This window comes from Eleutherodactylus coqui, chromosome 5 (assembly GCF_035609145.1).
Source record: "Eleutherodactylus coqui strain aEleCoq1 chromosome 5, aEleCoq1.hap1, whole genome shotgun sequence".
In the NCBI taxonomy this organism is placed as follows: Eukaryota; Metazoa; Chordata; class Amphibia; order Anura; family Eleutherodactylidae; genus Eleutherodactylus; species Eleutherodactylus coqui.
In genome coordinates, this window is record NC_089841.1 from 181,364,854 (window position 1) to 181,390,839 (window position 25,986).

General features: G+C 44.8%; 3 protein-coding genes across 10 annotated transcripts in view; 2 read left to right on the plus strand and 1 right to left on the minus strand.

The window, feature by feature from the left end:
- The window catches only part of CRYBB2 (crystallin beta B2), a 370,816-nt gene that overhangs the window by 198,431 nt on the left and 146,399 nt on the right, over window positions 1-25,986 (plus strand). The window lies entirely within an intron of this gene.
- Window positions 1-25,986, minus strand: part of LHFPL7 (LHFPL tetraspan subfamily member 7) — a 127,892-nt gene that overhangs the window by 92,433 nt on the left and 9,473 nt on the right. The window contains exon 1 of one of the 4 annotated variants that reach the window (XM_066603902.1): window positions 5,536-5,620. The exons of the other annotated variants lie outside the window; for them this stretch is intronic. The gene's annotated coding sequence lies outside the window, so the exon portion shown is untranslated. Of the gene's footprint in view, window positions 1-5,535; window positions 5,621-25,986 lie in introns of those variants that run through there. 4 annotated transcript variants of the gene reach the window in all.
- The window catches only part of CRYBB3 (crystallin beta B3), a 205,900-nt gene that overhangs the window by 69,685 nt on the left and 110,229 nt on the right, over window positions 1-25,986 (plus strand). Inside the window, exon 1 of one of the 5 annotated variants that reach the window (XM_066603894.1) lies at window positions 4,388-4,570. The exons of 3 other annotated variants lie outside the window; for them this stretch is intronic. In XM_066603894.1, the coding sequence (XP_066459991.1) occupies window positions 4,520-4,570 (51 nt within the window). In that variant the 5' untranslated portion in view covers window positions 4,388-4,519. Of the gene's footprint in view, window positions 1-4,387; window positions 4,571-25,986 lie in introns of those variants that run through there. One more of the 5 variants, XM_066603895.1, reaches the window with a different exon arrangement.

Consider the following 25,986-nt stretch of genomic DNA (forward strand, 5'->3'; position numbering starts at 1 on the left):
GTCCATTAGTGACAACAAGCTGAACATTTACGTTCACTTGTGAAGTTAAAAATGTAGTGACCCAACAAAATACTTTAACTTCCACCATCAATCTATAATGTTCTAAATAATCCGACAGAAAAATGGTTTCTTAGGATTGTCACCCGGCCAATAAAATCGAAAGGCTGGTGTCACATTTTTTTTCCCCCGGACATATTCTATCTGGTAAATAATGTATTGTTTGCTGAGAGTACCCTCCGGTTGGGCAGCAACCCCACAATACCAAGCATTTTACTTGCTCTCCACCGCTGAGCTATGACCTCTGACCCCTCTCTCCCGGTATCTCCCATGCAAACAGGACGTGGACACAATACAGTTTACATCTGTAAACTTTTTTTGCTTTTGGAATCCTAACGAAGAGCAAAAATATGTCAGAGGCGAAGTTTTCCAATTAGCTGTTCTTGAGGCTCCGGTTTATTGTCTTGTGTGATACAAGATTACTCTGCACTTGTGCGTTTGATTGTTAGAATTTTTTGGCCAAATGACTTCTGGATTACGGAAATATCGCCTTTTCTCTTTTTGGCTACTAGAATAAACAACCCATGGTGAGGCAACAAATGTGACACTTGACCCTTTTTCTTCCTTTGTGGTCAAATGGCATCAGAATCCAAACTGTTTTTGATCATTTAAACTCTCCCTCAGCCTTTTTGATGTTATCTATGCAGTCAGCCACTAATTTGTGTTAATCTGCACTGGACGTCCTTTCCTGCTAATGTGACTTTCTGTATCCGGTGTGTATTTATATCCCCCTTTGTGTTTTGTACTAGGCTAATTCTACTCCGTTAGTAAATCTTGTATTTACTTGTTTCTTTTTTTGTATCTTTTTGCATGTTCCCTAAGATGCCGTGCCGCTGTCAGCCATTGGCTGGGTCTGGTATTGCAACTAAAAGTAACTGGAACTGAGGTGCAGTACTAGACACTGCCAATAAACAAGGGTCCTTCACGTTCTAAGGGTAAAAAACAGATTTTTCTCTACACTCTTAATTCACACATCTGTAATTTTGGCGCAGATTACGTATGCAAAGCACAGACATGTGGTAAATGGAGTCCATGAAAGTACGTGGACTTTCATTGATCCGTTCACATTAATGTGTAAACCCTGCATGTAGATACGTGCGTGGAATAACTCACAGGATGCTCTATTTCACTGCGTATTACGCAGCGTGAGCCCTATTTTTTGTATGGGTAGCATATACAACGCTGTGCATACACAATACATCACGTATGGACGATGATACATGTGTGACCCCACTATGAAACAGAGTGACTAATGAATAAAAAAGTTACAATGCACATGACAGCGTCCGTGAGATAGTCATGCGCAGTGCACTCGTTGCCATACGTGGTGATAGCCGGTAAAATGCTGTGTGATCCACTCAACGTTTTATGCATGTGGTCATGTGAATAAGTCCTTAGACAACCAAGTGACCAAGTTGCAGAGCTGCTACCCACCATGAAGGCCTAGTCAGCTCCTCCTGCATGTTCTGTGCTGTATTGGGAGAGAGTGAAGTAGGAGCAGAAACTTAAAGGCTCTTGCATGTCCTTCTCTCCTCCTGCTGGAGCCTGTAATGGAGTAATCTGTATGATTGCTGCTGGTCGGCAGTTGTATCTTTTCCCTCAGGACATGGACACAATTGAAAGTAGCATATACACCAGCAACGCTTTTGCACAAGAAATCTTGTACTTTTAGGTCAAAGGTGGATCTGGGTTTTCATTAAAAGGCTGGAAATATTAATTTGAGTGTTTTTATATGGATCTCCCTTCTAAAATGTCACTTGTGCTTCATTACATGGGACAAATAAAGTACAATATTTGTAGACTTCACTAATGTCATTTTCCCATAAAACACCCATCACTAGGTCCTCATAGGCTATGTTCACTTTTGCGCTATGTATTTCCATTGTTCGACTCGTAGGAGCCAAGCAATGAAAATAATGAAGTGCCTGACCCAGCACTTGACTGACATAAATGCTACCAATGACTCCCATTGAACTTGAGTCATGGTACCCGCGACTTGACCGGAAAAAACAGTGCAGTATTTTGTCAGTGATTTGGCATCGGCTCTGACAGATGTACCTGAAGCTTAAAGGGGTTGTCCCGCGAAACAAAGTTGGGGTATACACTTCTGTATGGCCATATTAATGCACTTTGTAATGTACATTGTGCATTAATTATGAGCCATACAGAAGTTATTCACTTACCTGCTCCGTTGCTAGCGTCCCCGTCTCCATGGTGCCGTCTAATCTTCAGCGTCTAATCGCCCGATTAGACGCGCTTGCGCAGTCCGGTCTTCTCCCTTCTGAATGGGGCCGCTCGTGCCGGAGAGCGGCTCCTCGTAGCTCCGCCCCGTCACGTGTGCCGATTCCAGCCAATCAGGAGGCTGGAATCGGCAATGGACCGCACAGAAGACCTGCGGTCCACCGAGGGTGAAGATCCCGGCGGCCATCTTCACAAGGTAAGTCAGAAGTCGCCGGAGCGCGGGGATTCGGGTAAGTACTGGACGTTTTGTTTTTTTTTATGCCTGCATCGGGTTTGTCTCGCGCCAAACGGGGGGGCTATTGAATGTAGACACAGGAATGAATATATATATATATATATATAGATATATATATATATATAGATATATATATATATATAGATATATATAGATATATATAGATATATATAGATATATATAGATATATATATATATATATAGATATATATATATTTATTTATTTATATTTATATTTAAGCCAGTGGTCAGGTCTGGTCCTGATGTTGGTGTGTAGGCTCTTGAATAAACCAGCTTCTACTCCGCTTCCAGCTGCTGCAGTCTGCCTCATTTCTGTACCCCACTGACTTCCAGATCGCATGATCATGTCACATGATCGCTGTAGCCAATCACCAGCTTCCGTGTTGGGGAGGTATGTTTCTTGTGCTTTTTAGAAAATTGTCTGCAGTGAGCCGTGCATTCTGAATGGGCTTCTCCCCTCTTACCGCTGTAACTGGCAGTTTGGAGACCCCGATCTACTTATGTTCGCCCCGTTTCCTGATGGTTTGGGCCCATCTGGAACCTGAGGCTATTTTGTGTTTTTTTTGTTTTTTTTTATACCACTGTAGGTTCTTACACTGCCCCCAATTCGAGCTCTACAATTTTTGCTTTGATATTAACTGACCATTAACTCCTATCCAACCTACAGGCAGCTCCCAGGCTTGTCTTCCTTACCGATTCAATTCCTAGTGTTTCCATTCTCTCACACTGGATACCGATTTTCTTCTTGAATGTAATTAAACTGTTTAATTATTCTTTCTAAAGTAATACTGACCCTCCTACATATTCTTTCTCTTCTCCATGTCCCAGTATACCTTTTTATTTACACACTTGTCTGGATTATACAGAAATGCAGACTCTATTTTCAGCACCGACCCCATTTAGAACATAGGGAGTCGCGCTCCCCTGACACAGCTGTGACTTCTATGACAGGGAATTCCTTTATCCCTGCGGCGACCAGGGGCTGAAGGAATCCCCTTCCACGGCTGTGGCAGAGATCGGCAATGCTATCCCATTGCTTTCAATGGGGCCGGCGCTGCTGCCGCTCTATTGAAGGCAATGGGGTGAAGGTATTTCCTGCAGCGATGATTTTCGGGGGGTTGTGTGGCTTGAAATATCATCTCTACCCTGAAAATCATCGCTAGCTGTAATGGGATAGCATTGCGGACCTCTGCCACAGCTGCGGAAGGGAATTCCTTCATCCCCATGGGAGCGGGATGTACTCCCTATGTTTTCAATGGGGCCGCTGCTGCCACCGGCCCTTATATATTCCTCGAAGCGGGATCCAACCCACGCCCCTGCAGTGACCACTGCCGCTCACCTGCTTCTGCGTCTGCTCTACTCTGTGATGTGCCGACTGCTGCCCAGCCGGCGCACGCGCGGAGCAGAGCCGGCGGGTCGATAGTGACATTTCTATGCGGGCCTCTGCGAGACCCACACAGAAATAGAACATGCAGTGATTTGTTTTCCGCGCGGACAAATCGCGGCTCTGTGCATAGGATTGCGTTTCTAATGCAATCCCATGCAGGCGGGCACTGGGCGGGAATTCTGTGGGAAATCCCGCCGCGGAATTTCCGCCCGTGTGCAGGGAGCCTAATGCAGTATTTGTTAGTGCATATTTTAATTCTCTGTTTAATTACATGTCTGTTCTGGCAGTAATTCTTGTACATCACTACAGATAGCAGAACGGCGCTCACTGTAGATGATGATGATGCAAGGTGGCTCCTAGGATACTATAACAGTTTCTGGTTACATGCCATCACACCCTAGATGCGGAGTTCCTCCAGTCAGCAGCAGATACAGTATAAGGTTGGTCACATGAGCGGCCTGTGGTGTGCTGATGAGAGAGGAAGTGTCTGTGCTGTGGGGGAACCTGTGAATTATACATGTCACTCTACAGACTGAGCTAATAGTAGAATGACCTGCTGTGTGTAGTGCCCTACGAACATGGACTATTACTACCTGCCGCAAATAGTCAAATGCTTCCAGACTACATGGGTAAGAGAGCAAATGGAATGGTGCATTGATTGTGTTCTTGTTAATTCTTCTGGTCATCTGAGTTTAGGCTTGATATAGTTTTTGCATACACAATATACTATGGGTCTTTGATAGCTGTATGAATGCAACATAGTATATAATGTGTAACCAGCACTATTATACAGTTGGGCTTATTTGCGAGTGTTGATCGGTGCAGCGCTGGAGCTATCTCATATCTAGCTATCTCATATCTAGCTATCTCATATCTAGCTATCTCATATCTAGCTATCTCATATCTAGCTATCTCATATCTAGCTATCTCATATCTAGCTATCTCATATCTAGCTATCTCATATCTAGCTATCTCATATCTAGCTATCTCATATCTAGCTATCTCATATCTAGCTATCTCATATCTAGCTATCTCATATCTAGCTATCTCATATCTAGCTATCTCATATCTAGCTATCTCATATCTAGCTTAATAAATGACATTCAAGGTTTTGAAGACAAGGATCTCATGATTTTTTTCATCTATATGGCAAGTTTAGTTGCTAATGTGCTTGCCAGGGAATTTGAAGTTCCCCACAGCCCTGAATATAATTATCCATATCATTTATAGCACTAAAGGCAGCGCTTCTGATATTTAATTTATACTCCAGACTTGTGATTTATGCACTTCTCTAACATCAAAAGTGAGAATAATGATGAACTTTCCCTTTAATTTAATGCATGATAATGACTAAGAGATGTGACATTTGCCAGGTTATCTTACAAATGCTCTTTAGTAGACTGTACGGTACAAGCACATATTGTGCTGTCTTCAGCTGTAATTTAACCTTTCGGTAGGACCGTCTTTTTGGTGTGTGACGTCGTGTATTTGTCTGGGAATGTTAGGAAATATCTCTGGTATTGCTGTTTTATTAGTTCGGTCTACATAGTAACACCAACTAGCATAGAACATACAGAAACATGCAGATTCTTACCTTCCAGCTGTTTGTAGGCAAGCGATACGAACAGAGACGTAACTTGAAGCTCCTGGGCCCCAATGCAAAATGTGTAGCGGGGCCCCTAATTTTAATGTTTTATTAATAGTAGTGGGCTCCCTATATGGAGAAGAGAGGCCTTATGGGTCCCCTAAGGCTCCTGGGCCCGGGTGCAACTGCATCCCCTGCATCCCCTATAGTTACGCCCATGGATACGACTGCTGTGTCTTCACATGTCATTTAACAGACAACATAATGCAAGGCTACTCTCATACAAGCGTTTGTAAAAATGTAGCATTTTTCAACGCAGTGTTTTAGTGAGCGTTTGCCTGCGTTTTTACTGCATATTATGTGCAGTAGTTGTGCAGGCAAAGTAAGCTGATGATGTCACCATTTTTCCCCCGGTGGCATAGTATGCTGCGTTATAACCACTGTGCATATCGCTTTTAATGCACCCCATTCATTTTAATGGGCGATGGAGGGCGTCAAAAACGCGCTGCAATGCCTAAAAACAGAACATGCAGCATTCATTTTAGTGCGCTATAAACTCTGCACTGCAGGCTCGTCTGAGAACCACAATTGAAATGAATGGAGTCTTAGTGCAGCGTTTTTAGCGGGTGTTGAAACACTGTGTAAAATGCCTGTGTGAGAAAGGCCGCAGACTAAGTACGGGTTGGGATATGCCATCACTCGGTGCCAACATTGCATCCCAGTGGGCAGCACATGTCACCATTATAGCCTGTGCTATACACAATTGTTTTTGTTACCTGCAACTGAGGTGGTGGGAAATATGGATAGGAGCAGAAGTCATCTCCAAGATCCTACTCCAGGAAGATAGAATTCCCATCATATGTGCATCTGTCTGTGTGTATATATGTGTGTATGTGTAGATGATATACAGTACACATACATACATGTCTCATTATAAATGGCTTGGGCCGTATGTACTTGCTTATATCAGATAGTGGTTTGAATACTTTGTTCTTTTGTAATAGCATATTTTGTCTGTTTGTGAAGATCTTACATTTTAACGGTTGTCTACCCTGTAATGAATCCCTTTAGTTCCCGTTATCGATGCTATGAGCGCATTGTGCCTATTGTGAAGGAAACCTGCTTAACTGGTCATGGGAAAGCCAAGTAGCTTTGCTGGCAATAGGTATACACTTTATAGTGCTGATCAACTGCTAGATTTTCCTGACCAACCGAATAAAAATAGTTTAAAAAAAAGTGTAGCTTATTGTTTGTTGAGTCGAACTATATATTAAAGACCTTATGTACTTTGAATTCCAAAGGTGACGATACAGGGAGTTCAGGGCACTGCTTTTTATACTCACTATGTCCCCCTTTCCAGCGCTGTGTTCCTGAGACATCAACGCACGCAGAATGTTTTCAGAATGTTGTATGTTTGCGCCTCTTGTTGATCTCTATGGGAAAGTGCCTGTACAAAGCCGTCTGAAAAGTATCACCCTGTCTGTGTGCAGTGATTTCTTGGGGGCACAGTGCTAGAACTGGAGATCTGATGAGTATAAAACGCAGCTCGCTGGACCCCCTTTTCCTCACCTTTTGAGTCCCATAACATAGTTGTTTGTTTTTGTTTTTTTCCCCCATGGACCAGATGGAAAGAAGATTCCACCAAGTCCAATTCTGGCCCTATTAACGGATGAGAGTAGGACACGCAGTATGCACACTCCCACGCATCGGACAACACTCAGACAGGGAGGTCCATGTGCTGTCCGATGCCAATTGTACCCAAGAATCTTGGATGCAACTTGCACTGGGCCACCTGAATATGGCATAGCAGTAAGCTAGAAGATGCTATAAGAATATGTAGGTGCTTATCAGCTGATTGACAACTAGAGAGCACTGAAGTGGGTTCATCATTGCTTTTAAGGAAAAATACTATAGATTTTTTCACTTGATCCATCTTTGGTGCACAAATAATTACAGCTATTGGATGCCTAAAGGTGGCCATACACATTAAAGGTGTTGTCCCGCAAAAGCAAGTGGGGTTAAACACTTCTGTATGGCCATATTAATGCACTTTGTAATATACATCGTGCATTAAATATTGGCCATACAGAAGTTATATACTTACCCCCTCTGGTGTTGGCGTCCCCGTCTCCATGGCGCCGACCAAAGCCTTCTTCTGCCTCAATTAGACGCGCTTGCGCAGTCTGCCTCTTGAAGGGGCCGCTCCGGCGTGCTCGCGCCGCACAGCTGGTCTGCGCATGCGCACAACACCTGTGCGGCGCGAGCACGCCGGAGCGGCACCTTCAAGAGGCAGACTGCGCAAGCGTGTCTAATTGAGGCAGAAGAAGGCTTTGGTCGGCGCCATGGAGACGGGGACGCCAACACCGGAGGGGGTAAGTATATAACTTCTGTATGGCCAATATTTAATGCACAATGTATATTACAAAGTGCATTAATATGGCCATACAGAAGTGCTTAACCCCACTTGCTTTTGCGGGACAACCCCTTTAAATGTCATCCATACTCAACATGGAAACTTGGAAAGATCAGCCCACTACTTAATGTGCATGGGGGTGTCCAGTCTCTTTCCGGACAGCAGTTGTCAAGAGAAAGTAGAATGTGGGATTTCAACATACCCAATCCTTTGTTCCCATGGGAGATAAACTGTTACCACCATTAAAAAAATAAATAGAATTTGCACACCCAACTAAGTGCGCATGTTTATGGTGGCATTGGGAGGAATACTGTAGCTGTCTGCTGAACACGTTTTCAGTTGTTAACCATTCTTCATCTCTGCAGATCCCGACGGACTCCCATTATACAGTAAGTTAACAGGAGCCTGTTGCACGCCTTTGTTATATTTTTTGCGACAAATTTGACATTGTGTCAAAATTTTCCCTTTAAATGAATAGGACAAAGCTGCAATCCTCAACCCACCTGCTACTAAATGAATGGAGTGCAGGCGTACGGAACATGGAAACAATGGAGAATAGAGCTAAAATAAGACAGGAGACAAATTTTTCAATAAGTTAAAAGCCCTGCCAATCAGGATGTCCTATTTTAAGACCATTTTTCTGTAAATTTACATCAGTTAAAACATGTTTTTCTAAATTTGTCGAAGGAAGGCGTTTACAGAATTCTCTAGCTTTTATGTATCGCCTGAAAACAAGGGTGGGCTCGCAGATTAACTGGGAGTTGCTGCCTGTGCTGCTTCTGATAAGGCCACATCATGTCATGTTACAGCCATTGCATTCCCCAGGACCTAGGCAAGTGTCCTTTGCCCTTCCTAGATCTTGATCGGCAAAGTATTAGCAAAAGAACAGAACTCTTCCACCCATCCAGTGAATTACAATGCCTTTTTTTTTTTTTTTTTTAGATTCTGGATAAAATCTTTGAAAGCCTAATGCCTGAGTGTTATCTACGTATCTTATGTGGAAAAGTATGAGCGTGCGCTCAGCAGAAAAGTATTAATGGCTTTTGTGTTATGTTTGTATTTTAGAGCAACTTTGCAGCGGGTTATTGCTTAGTTGCAATTCCCTGATTTTACTATTTCAATAACTTCTGTTTAGAGATGAGCGAACGTACTCGTCCGAGCTTGATACTCATTCGAGTATTAGCGTGTTCGAGATGCTCGTTACTCGTGACGAGTACCACGCGATGTTCGAGTTACTTTCACTTTCATCTCTGAGACGTTAGCGCGCTTTTCTGGCCAATAGAAAGACAGGGAAGGCATTACAACTTCCCCCTGCGACGTTCAAGCCCTATACCACCCCCCTGCAGTGAGTGGCTGGCGAGATCAGGTGTCACCCGAGTATATAAATCGGCCCCTCCCGCGGCTCGCCACAGATGCATTCTGACAGAGATCAGGGACAGGGCTGCTGGTGCCGGAGCTGCTATAGGGAGAGCGTTAGGAGTATTTTAGGCTTCAAGAACCCCAACGGTCCTTCTTAGGGCCACATCTAACCGTGTGCAGTACTGTGGAGGCTGCTTTTTGCAGTGTTGCACTTTTTTTTTTTTTTGTATATCGGCCGTGCAGAGCATTGCGCCCTGCAGTAATTATACATACTCCAGGGCCAGTAGTGGTGGTGAGGCAGGGACAGAAGACATATATTGTGAGGCAGGGACAGAAGACATATATTGTGAGGCAGGGACAGAAGACATATATTGTGAGGCAGGGACAGAAGACATATATTTATTGAATATAGGCAGTGGGCCTTTCCAAAAACATTTGGGGAAAAATATCTATTTGGGCTGCCTGTGACTGTCCTCAGTGTTCTGGGTCTGTGCTGGGGGTAGTTGTCCTCCTAATTCATACGCAGCCAGCTAAGTGTTACAGCAGGCTTGCGCAAAATTATTTCCTGGCTCTGTGTTGGCTGTTACATCACATTCCAGTCCACAGTGCAACAGTCTGCAGTTATTTTACATACTCCAGGGCCAGTAGTGGTGACGCAGGGACAGAAGACATATACAGTGTATATAGGCAGTGGGCCTTTCCAAAAACATTTGGGGAAAAAAATCTATTTGGGCTGCCTGTGACTGTCCTCAGTGTTCTGGGTCTGTGCTGGGTGTAGTTGTCCTCCTAATTCATACGCAGCCAGCTAAGTGTTACACCAGGCTTGCGCAAAATTATTTCCTGGCGTTCCATAAGCGAAGTCAGCCTCCAACCACAGGCCAATAAGTGGCACATTTAATTACAGCGTTCTGTTTCTGCACTACTGGTAATACACCATGCTGAGGGGTAGGGGTAGGCCTAGAGGACGCGGGCGAGGACGCGGAGGCCCAAGTCAGGGTGTGGGCACAGGCCGAGCTCCTGATCCAGGTGTATCGCAGCCGACTGCTGCGGGATTAGGAGAGAGGCATGTTTCTGGCGTCCCCACATTCATCTCACAATTAATGGGTCCACGCGGTAGACCTTTATTAGAAAATGAGCAGTGTGAGCAGGTCCTGTCGTGGATGGCAGAAAGTGCATCCAGCAATCTATCAAACACCCAGAGTTCTACGCCGTCCACTGCTGCAACTCTGAATCCTCTGGCTGCTGCTCCTCCTTCCTCCCAGCCTCCTCACTCCATTACAATGACACATTCTGAGGAGCAGGCAGACTCCCAGGAACGGTTCCCGGGCCCCTGCCCAGAATGGGCAGCAAGGGTTCCGCATCCTCTCCCACTGGAGGAGTTTGTCGTGACCGATGCCCAACCTTTGGAAAGTTCCCGGGGTCCGGGGGATGAGGCTGGGAACTTCCGGCAACTGTCTCAAGACCTTTCAGTGGGTGAGGAGGACGATGACGATGAGACACAGTTGTCTATCAGTGAGGTAGTAGTAAGCGCAGTAAGTCCGAGGGAGGAGCGCACAGAGGATTCGGAGGAAGAGCAGCAGGACGATGAGGTGACTGACCCCACCTGGTTTGCTACGCCTACTGAGGACAGGTCTTCAGAGGGGGAGGCAAGGGCAGCAGTAGGGCAGGTTGCAAGAGGCAGTGCGGTGGCCAGGGGTAGAGACAGGGCCAGACCGAATAATCCACCAACTGTTTCCCAAAGCGCCCCCTCGTGCCATGCCACCCTGCAGAGGCCGAGGTGCTCTAAGGTCTGGCAGTTTTTCACTGAGAGTGCAGACGACCGACGAACAGTGGTGTGCAACCTTTGTCACGCCAAGATCAGCCGGGGAGCCACCACCACCAGCCTCACCACCACCAGCATGCGCAGACATATGATGGCCAAGCACCCCACAAGGTGGGACGAAGGCCATTCACCGCCTCCGGTTTGCACCGCTGCCTCTCCCCCTGTGCCCCAACCTGCCACTGAGATCCAACCCCCCTCTCAGGGCACAGACACTACCGTCTCCTGGCCTGCACCCACACCCTCACCTCCGCTGTCCTCGGCCCCATCCACCAATGTCTGTCAGTGCACTGTCCAGCCGTCGCTAGTGCAAGTGTTGGAGCGCAAGCGCAAGTACGCCGCCACGCACCCGCACGCTTAAGCGTTAAACGTGCACATAGCCAAATTTATCAGCCTGGAGATGCTGCCGTATAGGGTTGTGGAAACGGAGTCTTTTAAAAGTATGATGGCGGCGGCGGCCCCGCGCTACTCAGTTCCCAGTCGCCACTACTTTTCCCAATGTGCTGTCCCAGCCCTGCACGACCACGTCTCCCGCAACATTGTACGCGCCCTCACCAACGCGGTTATTGCCAAGGTCCACTTAACAACGGACACGTGGACAAGCACAGGCGGGCAGGGCCACTATATCTCCCTGACGGCACATTGGGTGAATTTAGTGGAGGCTGGGACAGAGTCAGAGCCTGGGACCGCTCACGTCCTACCCACCCCCAGAATTGCGGGCCCCAGCTCGGTGGTGGTATCTGCGGCGGTGTATGCTTCCTCCACTAAACCACCCTCCTCATCCTCCTCCTACGCAACCTCTGTCTCGCAATCAAGATGTGTCAGCAGCAGCACGTCGCCAGCAGTCGGTGTCGCGCGGCATGGCAGCACAGCGGTGGGCAAGCGTCAGCAGGCCGTGCTGAAACTACTCAGCTTAGGCGATAAGAGGCACACGGCCCACGAACTGCTGCAGGGTCTGACAGAGCAGACCGACCGCTGGCTTGCGCTGCTGAGCCTCCAACCGGGCATGGTCGTGTGTGACAACGGCCGTAACCTGGTGGCGGCTCTGCAGCTCGGCAGCCTCACGCACGTGCCATGCCTGGCCCACGTCTTTAGTTTGGCGGTTCAGCGCTTTCTGAAAAGCTACCCACGCTTTTCAGACCTGCTCGGAAAGGTGCGCTGGCTCTGCGCACATTTCCGCAAGTCCCACACGGACGCTGCCACCCTGCGCACCCTGCAACATCGGTTTCATCTGCCAGTGCACCGACTGCTGTAAGACGTGCCCACACGGTGGAACTCTACGCTCCACATGTTGGCCAGGCTCTATGAGCAGCGTAGAGCTATAGTGGAATACCAACTCCAACATGGGCGGTGCAGTGGGAGTCAGCCTCCTCAATTCTTTACAGAAGAGTGGGCCTGGTTGGCAGACATCTGCCAGGTACTTGGAAACTTTGAGGAGTCTACCCAGATGGTGAGCGGGGATGCTGCAATCATTAGCGTCACCATTCCTCTGCTATGCCTCTTGAGAAGTTCCCTGCAAAGCATAAAGGCAGACGCTTTGCGCTCGGAAACAGAGCCGGGGGAAGACAGTATGTCGCTGGATAGTCAGAGCACCCTCCTGTCTATATCTCAGCGCGTTGAGGAGGATGAGGAGGAGGGGGAAGAGACAGCTTGGCCCACTGCTGAGGGTACCCATGCTGCTTGCCTGTCATCCTTTCAGCGTGTATGGCCTGAGGAGGAGGAGGAGGAGGAGGATCAGGATCCTGAAAGTGATCTTCCTAGTGTGGACAGCCATGTGTTGCGTACAGGTACCCTGGCACACATGGCTGACTTCATGTTAGGATGCCTTTCTCGTGACCCTCGCGTTACACGCATTCTGGTAACTACGGATTACTGGGTGTACACACTTCTCGACCCACGGTATAAGGAGAACCTTTCCACTCTCATACCCGAAGAGGAAAGGGGTTCAAGAGTGATGCTATACCACAGGACCCTGGCGGACAAACTGATGGTAAAATTCCCATCCGACAGCGCTAGTGGCCGAAGGCGCAGTTCCGAGGGCCAGGTAGCAGGGGCGGCACAGAGATCAGGCAGCATGTACAGCACAGGCAGGGGAACACTCTCTAAGGCCTTTGACAGCTTTCTGGCTCCCCAGCAAGACTGTGTCACCGCTCCCCAGTCAAGGCTGAGTCGGCGGGAGCACTGTAAAAGGATGGTGAGGGAGTACGTAGCCGATCGCACGACCGTCCTCCGTGACGCCTCTGCCCCCTACAACTACTGGGTGTCGAAGCTGGACACGTGGCCTGAACTCGCGCTGTATGCCCTGGAGGTGCTTGCTTGTCCTGCGGCTAGCGTCTTGTCAGAGAGGGTGTTTAGTGCGGCTGGGGGAATCATCACAGATAAGCGTACCCGCCTGTCAACCGACAGTGCCGACAGGCTTACACTCATCAAGATGAACAAAGCCTGGATTTCCCCAGACTTCTCTTCTCCACCAGCGGACAGCAGCGATACCTAAACTATACGTAGGCTGCACCCGCGGATGGAAGCATCGTTCTCTATCACCATCAAAAACGTGGACCTTTTAGCTTCATCAATCTGTGTATAATATTCATCCTCCTCCTCCTGAAACCTCACATAATCACGCCGAACGGGCAATTTTTCTTAGGCCCACAAGGCTCAGTCATATAATTTTTGTAAACAATTTTTATACGTTTCAATGCTCATTAAAGCGTTGAAACTTTCACCTGAACCAATTTTTATTTTAACTGGGCTGCCTCCAGGCCTAGTTACCAATTAAGCCACATTAACCAAAGCGATTAATGGGTTTCACCTGCCCTCTTGGTTGGGCATGGGCAATTTTTCTGAGGTACATTAGTACTGTTGGTACACCAATTTTTGGGGGCCCTCGCCTACAGTGTAATCCAATTATTTTTTTGCCCACCTGCATAAAAGCTGACGTTACATCAGCTGTGTTGGGCACTGCAATGGGATATATTTATGTACCACCGGTGGGTTCCAGGGAGCCACCCATGCCGTGGGTCCACACGGAGTTGTAACTACATGTGTCCACTTCTAAAGAGCCCCAGTCTGACTGGGGCATGCAGTGTGGGCCGAAGCCCACTTGCATTAAACATGACATTACCTCAGCTGTGATGGGCACTGCAATGGGATACATTAATGTACAGCCGGTGGGTTCTAGGGAGCCACCCATGCTGTGGTTGCACACGGAATTCCCATTGTGGAGTTGTACCTGCCTGTGACTATTTATAAAAAACTGCGGTCTGACTGGGGCATGCAGACACCTTGACAGAATGAATAGTGTGTGGCACATAGGTTCCCCATTGCTATGCCCACGTGTGCAGCTCCTGATGGTGGTGGCACAGGATTATATTTCTCATTGCTTCTGTACAGCATTGTGGGCTATCGCCCTGCCCCTTTTAAAGAGGGTCGCTGCCTAGCCGTGCCAACCCTCTGCAGTGTGTGCCTGCGGTTCCTCCTCATGGCAGACGCACTTATAAATAGACATGAGTGTGGCGTGGCATGAGTGCAGCTGAAGGCTGCGCAGGGACAATTTGGTGTGCGCTGTGGACACTGGGTCGTGCGGCGGGGGGGGGGGGGGGTTGGGCAGCATGTAACCCAGGAGAAGTGGCAGCGGAGTGTCATGCAGGCAGTGATTGTGCTTTGTTGGAGGTAGTGTGGTGCTTAGCTAAGGTATGCATTGCTAATGAGGGCTTTTCAGAAGTAAAAGTTGTTGGGGGGGGGGGGGGGGGCCCACTCTTGCCGCTATTGTGGCTTAATAGTGGGACCTGTGAACTTGAGATGCAGCCCAACATGTAGCCCCTCGCCTGCCCTATCCGTTGCTGTGTCGTTCCCACCACTTTCTTGAATTTCCCCGATTTTCACAAATGAAAACCTTTAGCGAGCATCGGCGATATACAAAAATGCTCGAGTCGCCCATTGACTTCAATGGGGTTCGTTACTCGAAACGAACCCTCGAGCATCGCGATAATTTCGTCCCGAGTAACGAGCACCCGAGCATCTTGGTGCTCGCTCATCTCTACTTCTGTTAACTTTAAGGATGTTCTCCACAATTATTGCAGTGATGTTGGCTAAAGGCTCATTCACACGGCGTATGCAATTGTAGCGCAGGAAAAACGGAACAATTTTGCAGTGTTTCTTGCATGTGTTTTTGTGCATGTACGTTATTCTTTTTATCTCTGTGTGCCATTAACAAGTCATGCGTTTTTCACGCACACACAAAACCGCAAGAAGGCATGATCAAAGTCACTTTTTTTTTCTCCACGGTCTTCTGGCAGTATACATAAAAAAAACCCCAAATTTTGCACACCTATATCTAGCATCCGTGTTCATTGCATTTTGGTACGCTCCCATACACTTTCATGGCCAGTTATGGTCCATGCATATGGAGCAATATAGGGTATGCTGCAATTTTAATTTTTTGAATAAGAACAATCGGTTTACATACAAAACTTGATTCTGAATAAAGCAGTTTACTTTAATAGGTCCTTGTGCTGTCCGTATTCAGTCAGTTACATATATGGACAGCACAAGGATAGAAAAAAATGCCTGTGTGAATAAGACTTAATTTCTAGTTCACCTTTAGCAGCAAATTTAATTTGGTGTTTGATTGGGCTCTGTGTTCTGGAATGTCCATAAATTGATTGGTATTTAATCTGAATTACATCTCTAAATGAGGTGGCTCCTCGCGTGATACAGAAGTGTGAGTGATACAGTACACACCTAGGGAGTCACTTTGGCATACTGGATTAAGAACACTGATATACTGTGATGAAACACAAAATGCCACTGGGTGGCGCTGTAATCACAGTTGTTGGTATCTTGCTCTATTCTGGATTGATGAGCTGCTATTTAAAGTTGCCTATTTTCTAACAGGAAATGTCTTGCATAAATATATAATACATACAGTGCTAAAAAAATGAAAGGAACACTTAAGCCTCACAATATAACCCCAAGGCACTTAAACTTCAAAGATATCAATTTGTCAAGTTAGGAAGCATAAATGATTGCCGATCATGGTGCAAATGAAAGCGACAGCTGGGGAGCCAATGGCAGGACAACTCCAAAAAAGGTAATAGTTTTGCAGGTGGAGGCAATAGGTAGAAATTACACCTGTGTGAATGGGTCTTATTTGCTGTCCGTATTTTCTACTGCCTGAATACAAACAGCCCATTACCCCATTAACGTTAATTGGTGTATTCGGATGTTTGTTTTTAACGTGCACCGATGAGCGTAAAAACATTTGCAGCATGTCTTGTTTTAGTCCATATTCATGGACCAAAAACCCCCACTAAAGTCTGAGGGTGCTTATGAACACCGGAGTGAAAACACATTCGCATTTGTGTTTTTGAACTCCCTGTGGGTTGTGACAAAACTAACATCATTTGGGCCTTCTCGTGGTTTTGCACACATGAGTTGGTCCTTGCAGCCTGATCAGGTTGCACAAGTAGACCTGCTCCTCTAGGATGGCACATCCATACGTGTCATCGCAAGAAGGTGCTGTGTCTCCCAGCATTCTGTAGAGCATGGAGAATATAACAGAACATGGACTGGTGTTCGAAGAGAGCTGGACAGAGCCATAGAAGTACATTAGGACCTAGCATTAGGACTGTTGTCTTCTCATTTGTGTGAGAAGAAACCCGAAGAACACTGCCAGAGCCCTAGAACATGACCTCCAACCAGCTATTGGTCTGTATGTTACTGACCAAACTGTTAGACACCGACTCCAGGAGGGCGAAGTGAGGGCCTAATGTCCTGTAGTGGGGCTAATGCTCACATCATGCACCATGATGCTAGAGAACACCAGAATTGGCAAGTTCGCCATTTTTCTTTCATTCAACCCTTTCTCTTCACAGATTAGTGGGTTCACACTGAGCACGTGACAGATGTGAAAGATTCTGGAGACGCTAGGTTGTGAACTTTTATGCTGAGCTCCGAGTCACGAAGGTGGGCCGTTTCGATTTCTTCCCGCCTATCCTTTTTGTGTATAGCTAAGCATACCTATAATGAGCATACCTGTCCCAGGATTGGCAGCATGAACCTGATGACAGAAACCCTTTAATTTTTCTTTATTTTACAAAGTAGTTACTGTCGCAGTTTTCCCCTTTTTCTGTGTATTCATGTGAAACTGCCAAGTTTGTGTTTAATGAAAAGGTTCACACCATTGTTTTCAAGTTACAGTTTTAGTTCTCCAACAAGTGAACTATTTACTATGCAGAGAGGAAATTGTGGTGTGTATGAGGAAAACATTCCATTGTGCTACATGGCTTTTATGCATATTATTATACAAACTGAGCTGAACATTTGCAAACATGGCAAGTAGCTCATGACAGTGCAAATGTTCTACGCTGCAGCTGCACATTGCTTCACAGGAGCAACACCCTTACATACCGGAATAAGGTTTGACATAGCAATTTTGGTGACTGTCCAAGGTGTTAATCTGACAAGTAGATATGCCCAATTTGATAAAGTATCCCAGCACTTGCTGCGAAATTTGGAAGGGGTTCCATGATTAGCTGGTTAATTCTTAGCTTGAATTAAGTTGTCAGGGATTTTTTTTTATTGAACACTACTGTAGATCTTGACATATACATAGGCTCCATTCAGTCATTATAAAATCAGTAAAAAGGTAAAATACAGATCACCAAAAATCTTTATCCACAGCGTTATGCCAAATTAGCCAACCTCCAATAAGGGGACACTGCGAGAATAATGCCAAACCAGTTTCTCACGAATGCAGCGAGTGGGGGAGCAAGAGAAGAGAAAACTCCTGCAGCCCCCCTGCTGGCTGCTCTGTGAGTGAGCCAGCAGTACTACCTCCTGTGCAGGTGCATGGGAGCAAGGACACACAGGGACGAGTGTCTGGCATCGTTTCCCAGACATCTGTCCCATCTAAATGGACCCTAAAACCACGTGGAAATCTGATATTTAACTGCATATCCCAATAAACCTCTCTTGAAAACAATTTTTTAAGCCAATCTTCACCTCTTGCTGGGCGAAACACCCTTTCTATGCCAGTGACTTGAGAGGATATTATTGGTGGATTTCTAAAAAATATCTGGTTGCTACAGACAGGCAACGTCTCAATACACCTGAGGAGGGATTAGAGTTCTCCTCTTTTACCGTGGCCCTTCCACTCGGACAGCGATCGCAGATTCCCCAATTAAAATCCGTTCGTGTGAGACCTTACTTGAGCCAATTTTGAGATATAAAAGTAGTATTGTTTTATAAGCTAGGAGCTATGATGCCTATTTTCTTGGCAACAAATTTCATAGCTGGCTGGAGAAATTGGGGCGAGGGAATCCTCCTGCATACCCTGTATCAGGGTATGTCCTGTGTTGTCTGAACTGTGGCAAACAATTGGATTGCCATTTAATGATTTATCCTTTCGTTCACCGTATGGATCAGCATACACTATGCTTCCCTGTCTTTGGCCACTTCCTTCAGATTTTCCACTGTCCTCTTCGTGTCGAGCTTGATTTTGTCTAGCCAGCATGTTCTTTGGCGTCCTCTTCTTCTGGACCTACAAACTGTGACGAGCATTAATGTCATTTAATTTGTGCTTAATAGTCATACCTTGTTTTTGGTGGCAGTGGTGGTGGTGGTGGGAAATATATACTTTTTTAAATAATTTTTTTATTTATTTAAAAAAAAACGGATAAGACTTCTTTCTTTCGTGAAATAACTTTTAAGAAAAAATTTGCATAAAAAACTTTAGAGGTATCAACCTTAGGCTGCTTGTCCACGGGCGATGCGGTAGCTCCGCCCGGGAGGCGGAGCTGCAGATGAATCTCCGCCAGTCAGCCTAATATGATAGAAAGGCTGACCGCGGAAAATCGGGGCTATTCGCAGCATGCTGCGAATTGCCGGCCGTGAGCAGAGAATCGCAATGATTCTCCGCTCGTGGACAGGGGGGCCGGCGCTTTTCATAGCAATGCTATGGAAAGCTTCAGACGGCGTGATTCGCCGGCGGTAAACCACCGTCAAAATCACTTCCGTGGACTGGGGGCCTAAGTCTTGATCATAGACTTGGTAAATATGTCATGATGTGCAAACGAACAAGCATTGAAAAAATGTATACAATTAAAGCAAACGTGTATACAGGGAAAACTGAATACGTATAAAAAGTAAAGTGTCCACCATTAGTGAATATGGCAAAAGAAAAATGGGTAAAACAGTTAAACAAATCAGTAGTTCATCATATTGTCCTTTTTAACCTTTGGGCCCTGCGCCAGTAACCGTTCTTCCTCAATACAATCATTTTATGATTCTGGTTTGTGAGATTAAAATCGCCCTCTTTACCTTAGCGAAAAGTCAGATTTTTTTACACCATGTCCTAAAAGAGACCACTAACATCCGAAAGGGCACTTTTGATAATTGGGAGTGATTTTAATTGTCATGGATCAGTCTCTGGATCCTTTCTCCAGATCTAGATTACCCACCTATTTTGCTTTTACTAAGCGCAAAGCTACACAATGTATGGCGCTGTCTTCATGGTTCTGAGAGAGACTATACTTTTATCTTTACTTCTTTCTTCCTATTCTAGAATTTTATTTTTTTTCTTGGAGGCCAGAGGGCTGGGGGAAGTTATATGGACCGAGATCGAAACCATTACTTGGTCGGATCACGCCCAAGGGTCCTTGTCAATGCACAAGAGATTTTCTCCCTCTTTCCCTTGGAGCCTTAATATATTCTTTCACATCAAGAGTATAAATCTAATTTGAAATCCAATCTAGACTTTTTTTTTTTTTTTACCATTAACTCTGTTGGTCTCTAGCGTTTTCTCGATGTGGAATGCCCATTAAGCCTATATGAGAAGCTTATTTTTGAAATATTGCTCCAGAGCTAAAAGAAAGAGGAAGGAGCAGTTAACTCTGCTGACCTCTCAAATTAATACCATTAACGTTTTAAGTAAAGCCAATTCTACACCTTATAGAACAGAAGATATTAAACTGTGTGCTAAGCTTCAGAGTATTTTAGTTGCAAAACACACTACTTTTCAAAAAATGAACAAGGAATTTTATGCTCACAATAACCGTACTGGATCATTATTGGCCTTTTGTTTGAATAATAATTTTAGGGTGAATTTAAAATCCATTGTTCAGCTAGCTAGAGAGAGAGTTTCTCTCAATAGACCACACACTGTTATCTCCACTGGAGGCAGAAGATAACATTTTAATCTGCCACCAACCAGGAGCAGAACAATGGAGCTTTGTCCACAGCTGGACGTGTGATTAATCACATGCTGGGCTCTGCAAACAGATCCTGGAGGCCCCTTTACATGCAAATGAAGATAATCGGGTAATGGCCATTAACACATGCAAATAGATAGCAAAATCTTTCAATCCTTCAGTCATTTGAAAGATTATAATTGCGTGTAAATAGGCCTTTAGTCTCAGGAGCTATTAAAAATGCTAAGTCTTTAATTCCTTGGGCCTGTATGGCTTTTTCAATGGTTATAATAAAAAATACTCCTCCCTTCTGGCCCCTTATCTAGTATTGGTGTTCAATGTGCAATAAACAACTGTGCCTTTGTGAGAGGCCCTTATGGTTACCTTGCCCAGACCTGCCAAAGAAGGTACTGTATATACTCAAGTATTAGCCAACCCGAGTATAAGCCGAGTCAATAAGTTTTACCGCAACAAACTGAGAAAACTTATTGACTCAAGTATAAGCCTAACTATACTCGAGTATATACAGCGTCTGTGTCTGTGCGGCAACCTGCATGAATTCTCCCCGCTGTCATCCCCGCCGTCCTCTCTGCTCGGCTATGTCATCTCTGCCAGTGTTGTGTAAGTAAGCACTGTGATTGGATTGAGCGCTAGCCAATCACAGCCGGCACTCGAGCCAATCACAGCGCTTACTTACACAGCGGTGATGGCGGGGGGATTTGAAAGCTGAGCAGGTCGCGATTGGCTGTGAATGATCGAGCGCTGAATGTGATTGGCTGGCGTTCGATCCAATCACAGCGTTGACAGCGGGAGATGACAGAGCCAAGCAGAGAGGACGGCAGGGGATGAAAGCAGGAAATTTTCCAGCAGCTTGCCGCATCGCCGCCGGGGACACAGGCGCCGGCTGGGAGGTGAGTATGGTGGGTTTTTTTTTTAACCCTTCCCTGACTCGAGTATAAACGGAGGGGGGCTTTTTCAGCACAAAAAAACGTGCTGAAAAGCTAGGCTTATACTCGAGTATATATGGTATTTATATTTCTATTTTGCACTTTATGTAATTTTTTTCAGCTGTTGTAAACTGTTCGATTTCTGGCCTTTTGCACGATTTAGTGGGTGAGTCATGAACATTCACACCCTTTAATTTTTATAAATTGTCCTGGTTATTATATTTGTTCTGTGGACCTGCCGAAGAGAGTTGTACGCTCTTGAAATGCAGTCTAATCTTCAACTGCAGAAAATCCGTACTTTTTTTTTTGTTTTTCATTGATGACCATCTGACCTCTTAGAGCATATTATTGTCCTAGACCAGACCCCATTCCAGTGGACTCGGCCCATTCATGCATTGCATGGGTGGACATTCATTTTAATAATGTTCTCTATGTACTGTCTTTATAGCCACTGCAGCAGAAATGTCCTACCACAGATGATCACCCTCTTGTGATAACTGTTTATTGCCTGAAGTTAGAGTAGCCACTTCTCATTTGATGTGGGCTTGTCTTCATAACATTGCTCATGTAAAGACCACAATTGGCTTGGCCTTGAAGGACTTAACAGTAATTTAAGAATTCTGCTACTAGTTCTTTTGTAAGCAATTAGTCTTGGAAAGCTGGCCCCTAAAGTTCTGAATGGTTTTTTTTTTTGGGGGGGGGGGGGGTTGTTTTTTCCCCCCTTTTTCCTTTTCTCATCTCTTGTTGTAAATGTTAAATCAACATTCGCTTTTGTGAACCTTTTTTTTTCCTGACTAGGGGGAAGGGAGCCATGCCAAGAAAATATAATGCATGCATGCTTTTATGGAGCTCCAAAGCTGAACTCATTTACATCGTATACGCTCTCCGATTCTCACTCTTGATTTCTGGCTTTAGCACACTAAAAATGTTTATCAATGGGCTTGGACCTTTTGGGTTTTTAAAATCATTGTATTTTACTGAAATATATATATATATATATATAATATAGTGTGTTGACTATTTTCTTCAGACAATAAGATGGCATTTTGGCTATTGTGACTATCTGGTATATTAGCATATAGGTGCAGTTGATGCCTTTAAGTAAGTGTACAAGTAAGAAATGTAGCTTGGAGTGAAGGAATTCTTCCTGTGCAGGAGGGAACGCCTTGCCTGTTTTGTATGGCCTCTTGGAATTTGTAATGTATCAAGTAAAGGGCAAGCCCAGACTGGTCCCAGAGTAATAGATATCACTGTTGCATTTCACTGCCTCTCCATTCTTTCTCTCTGCTGCAGTATCAGAAAATATATTTGTGATGGAGAACGAATATATATAATTAATATGTAACTACACACATAAAATCTGAGACGTGGACAGATTTGTACATGTAGAACTTAGGCAGACAGCATCTTGTCAGATATGCTTGGATCTGACCTTATCAGTGCTTGAGTTTAATTATATAACACGAAAGACATTGCAAACAAAGAACATGGGGGCTTATTTATGAATCGAGTCTTGAAGCAGAAGCTGTTCCACAATCCATTTAATTTGCTGCCATTATGTTCTGTTAAGAGCAGTAGTTTCAGCCGTATTACTGCTGTGTATATAAATAATGTGCTCGTATAATGGCCATCAATATTGTCTGTTACGTCTTTCCTACTATACCAGCCTTTTCTGCTAGATATTGAAACATGATTGTGTCAGTTCCTTCCTTTTTCGGCATATTGGTAAGATTGGGTGGTAAGAGGTGGTGTGTTCCAATCCATAGATCTCCCACACTGAACTTAGACATTATTTTGTGAGGATCTTCACCAGACCCCTGACTTTATTTGAAGATGGAAGTTCCCAATTTTAAATAAGCACTGTCGTTTCAACAACTTTCCATAAGTCAATAGTACAAGAGAATATAGAAGAAACTTTTAAAATAAATCTTATTAGAGTAAAATGCCTTTCTTCACTTATGAACCATATCTTCTCCCTCCCCGCCTCCCGTACTAATCATTTGCGCTCTATTCACTGCTAAAATCTGTCTTGAGATGGAATTATCAGCTCACCAGAGATCAGGGTACATACTTCAATAGAAATCTACGGAGAGAGGCTAGAGGCAGGGAGACACAGGCACTGCTGCTGCTTCTAGTAATTAATGGGTTTTGTTTCACCTCAGTGCTGGATTCACCGCCGCACTGCTCAGTACTCCTGTATAATGTCCTCCATGCTGCTTCTGAGGGTGTTCTATAGAGTAGCATGATCTTTTTTTTTTTTTTTTTTTCTAGATGGGCAGTATATGAAAGACATTATAGCAGCTAGTCTTCATCTACCAGTTAAAGGAAAACTGACCTTTTATGGCGCGGGTCTTTTGTATTGGATTACACTGATGCCTATTTATCCAAAGTGACTTAATGGAGGAAGTAGATGTGACATACATAAGCATTGTCTTTTATATACTCTGACCATGCCACATGTCAGGTTGGACAAAAGTGAGTCTTGGCATATTCAAATATCTGTCACTCCTATGATTTGTTATTTTGTGGTATTTGGCCAGTGTGTCATATACAGCATCCATCTACATATTATCTTTACCAATATACTGATGTATGTTATTTCATGTATATCAGAACTTTTAAAGAGATTTGCAAAATAAAAAATCACACTTAAATTAGATCAGTCGGGCTCACAGTTAGTTGACAGAGCATTAGGGTCAAATAGTTTTTAGTGTCCGTTCAAGACCCTGTTAGACCGTTTTAACACTTAATTATCTCATGAAGTGTCTTCTTAATAGCCCTTTTATTATAGCATACCCTTAATGACAGTCACATTGCCTCGGTAGCTATTCCCTCATAACAGACGAAAATCCTTATTTTGACTACCTGTATTGTTTTCTTCCAGTTAAATTGACGTATGTGGCCTCTACCAGAGCCTCCTCAGCGGCTGCTGAGTCTAGTACTACCCCTGGATAAACTGGCTAGATAGGTGTAGCAGTGGGCTAAATCTTTGTCCCAGTTTAAGGAGATTATCACTGAAACACCCTAGTGGACCCTACCTTTTGTTCTTATAAGACTCACAATTTTGGTCTGACCATGGAATAACACACTTAGAACATCTATATAACATGGGTGTCTTGGGATCTTTTGAATATTTGAGAGATTAGTATGATATGCCTAGAATAGACTTCTGTGTTGATTTGTTAATTCAGTCTATCTGACCTCTTAATTCCTTTCTACCTTTGTAATAGGGATATAGGTCCCAGGGGCTTAATATTTTTACTATATACCCACCTCACAAATACCAGATTTTCTTTTGCTCCTCTACCAGTCTTGGATAAATGGCACCAGATCGCCCCGTACCTGACCAATGAGGATATTCAGGAAGCCGTGGAGTTACATCTCCATGTCTTCCCTGCGGCTAACAATAAATTGGTGTAATTGTTTGTTTTCCATCAATGTTATTTGACTCCCATCCGTTGACTCCACATGGGTTGGATACCCCAACCTCAATGTCATAGGCACCCTGAACAAAGGGCTGGGTTTTTTTCCACCTCATCTGGGGTTGTCCAGATGCTCTGTCATTTTGGGAGTGAGTACTTGCATTATTATTTGAAGTATTGAGTCTCCTCCAAAAGGATACCCCTGAAATGGATAGTATCCAGGGCAACCTCCATCTCCTAAAGGGAAAATATGATTAACAATACTAATCAGTCGTGTTATTAAGTGTCGTACATATGTTATAGCGGTTTATTTTGTATAGGTATTTGTTGTCTACTAGTAAAAATGTATGTTTGTTATATATGAAAAAGTCCAGTTATCCGTAGTAAGTTCTCTGACTTCATAAGAACTGGGTGCAGCTGTTTGGTAAAATATTTGCTTCGTGCCAAAGGTCTGCAAGTCATGTAATCTTTGTGATAAATCTCATTACTGCACACGCATTGAGCCTTCTGGCTACATTCCATGTTACCATGTTAGCTGTTACTAGGCGTGTAACCCAGTACTTTCTTGAACATTTAAAGGGAGAACAGAAGATACCTGCAATAAGGTCCGCAGGGTTCGGGTGCTGGCTCACTTTGCTCTGCTTTATGATTTAACAGATAAACAAAAGGGCTTAAAATTAAAAAAAATGTATTTTTGTAAACTTTTGAGTTTTCTTTTTGCAATTGTTCCCTCCAGTTACAATATTAATTGCTCTTGGAACGACCATTGTCAGCTGAAAATATTGTAACTTGAGGCCATAACTCTATATAGAAAACTAGTAATTTAGTTCCAAATCTCCCAAAATGTCAACCCAAAATAGAACAAATGAAGATGAACAAAAATAACTGGATAACCAATATAGATCTAGCAAGTCCTTACATACAAAAGAAGTATTAAATCAAACTACTAACGACCACTGATCCGTTAGTATGTGAGTGAGTGATTCTCATGCTCTGCCCCCTGGCGCCGTCATAGCTCTGCCCCCTGGCGCCGTCATAGCTCTGCCCCCTGGCGCCGTCATAGCTCTGCCCCCTGGCGCCGTCATAGCTCTGCCCCCTGGCGCCGTCATAGCAGGTCCTAACACAATGAGAATACAACTAAGTGGTTATGTCAGATACAACTCAGTGGTCCTGACAGGAGACACTGACCTACCGCCACCACAGATCAGCGATCCTGCCAGGAGACACCAACCTACAGCCACCACAGATCAGCGATCGTGCCAGGAGACACTGACCTACCGCCACCACAGAGTAGCAGTCCTTACAGGAGACA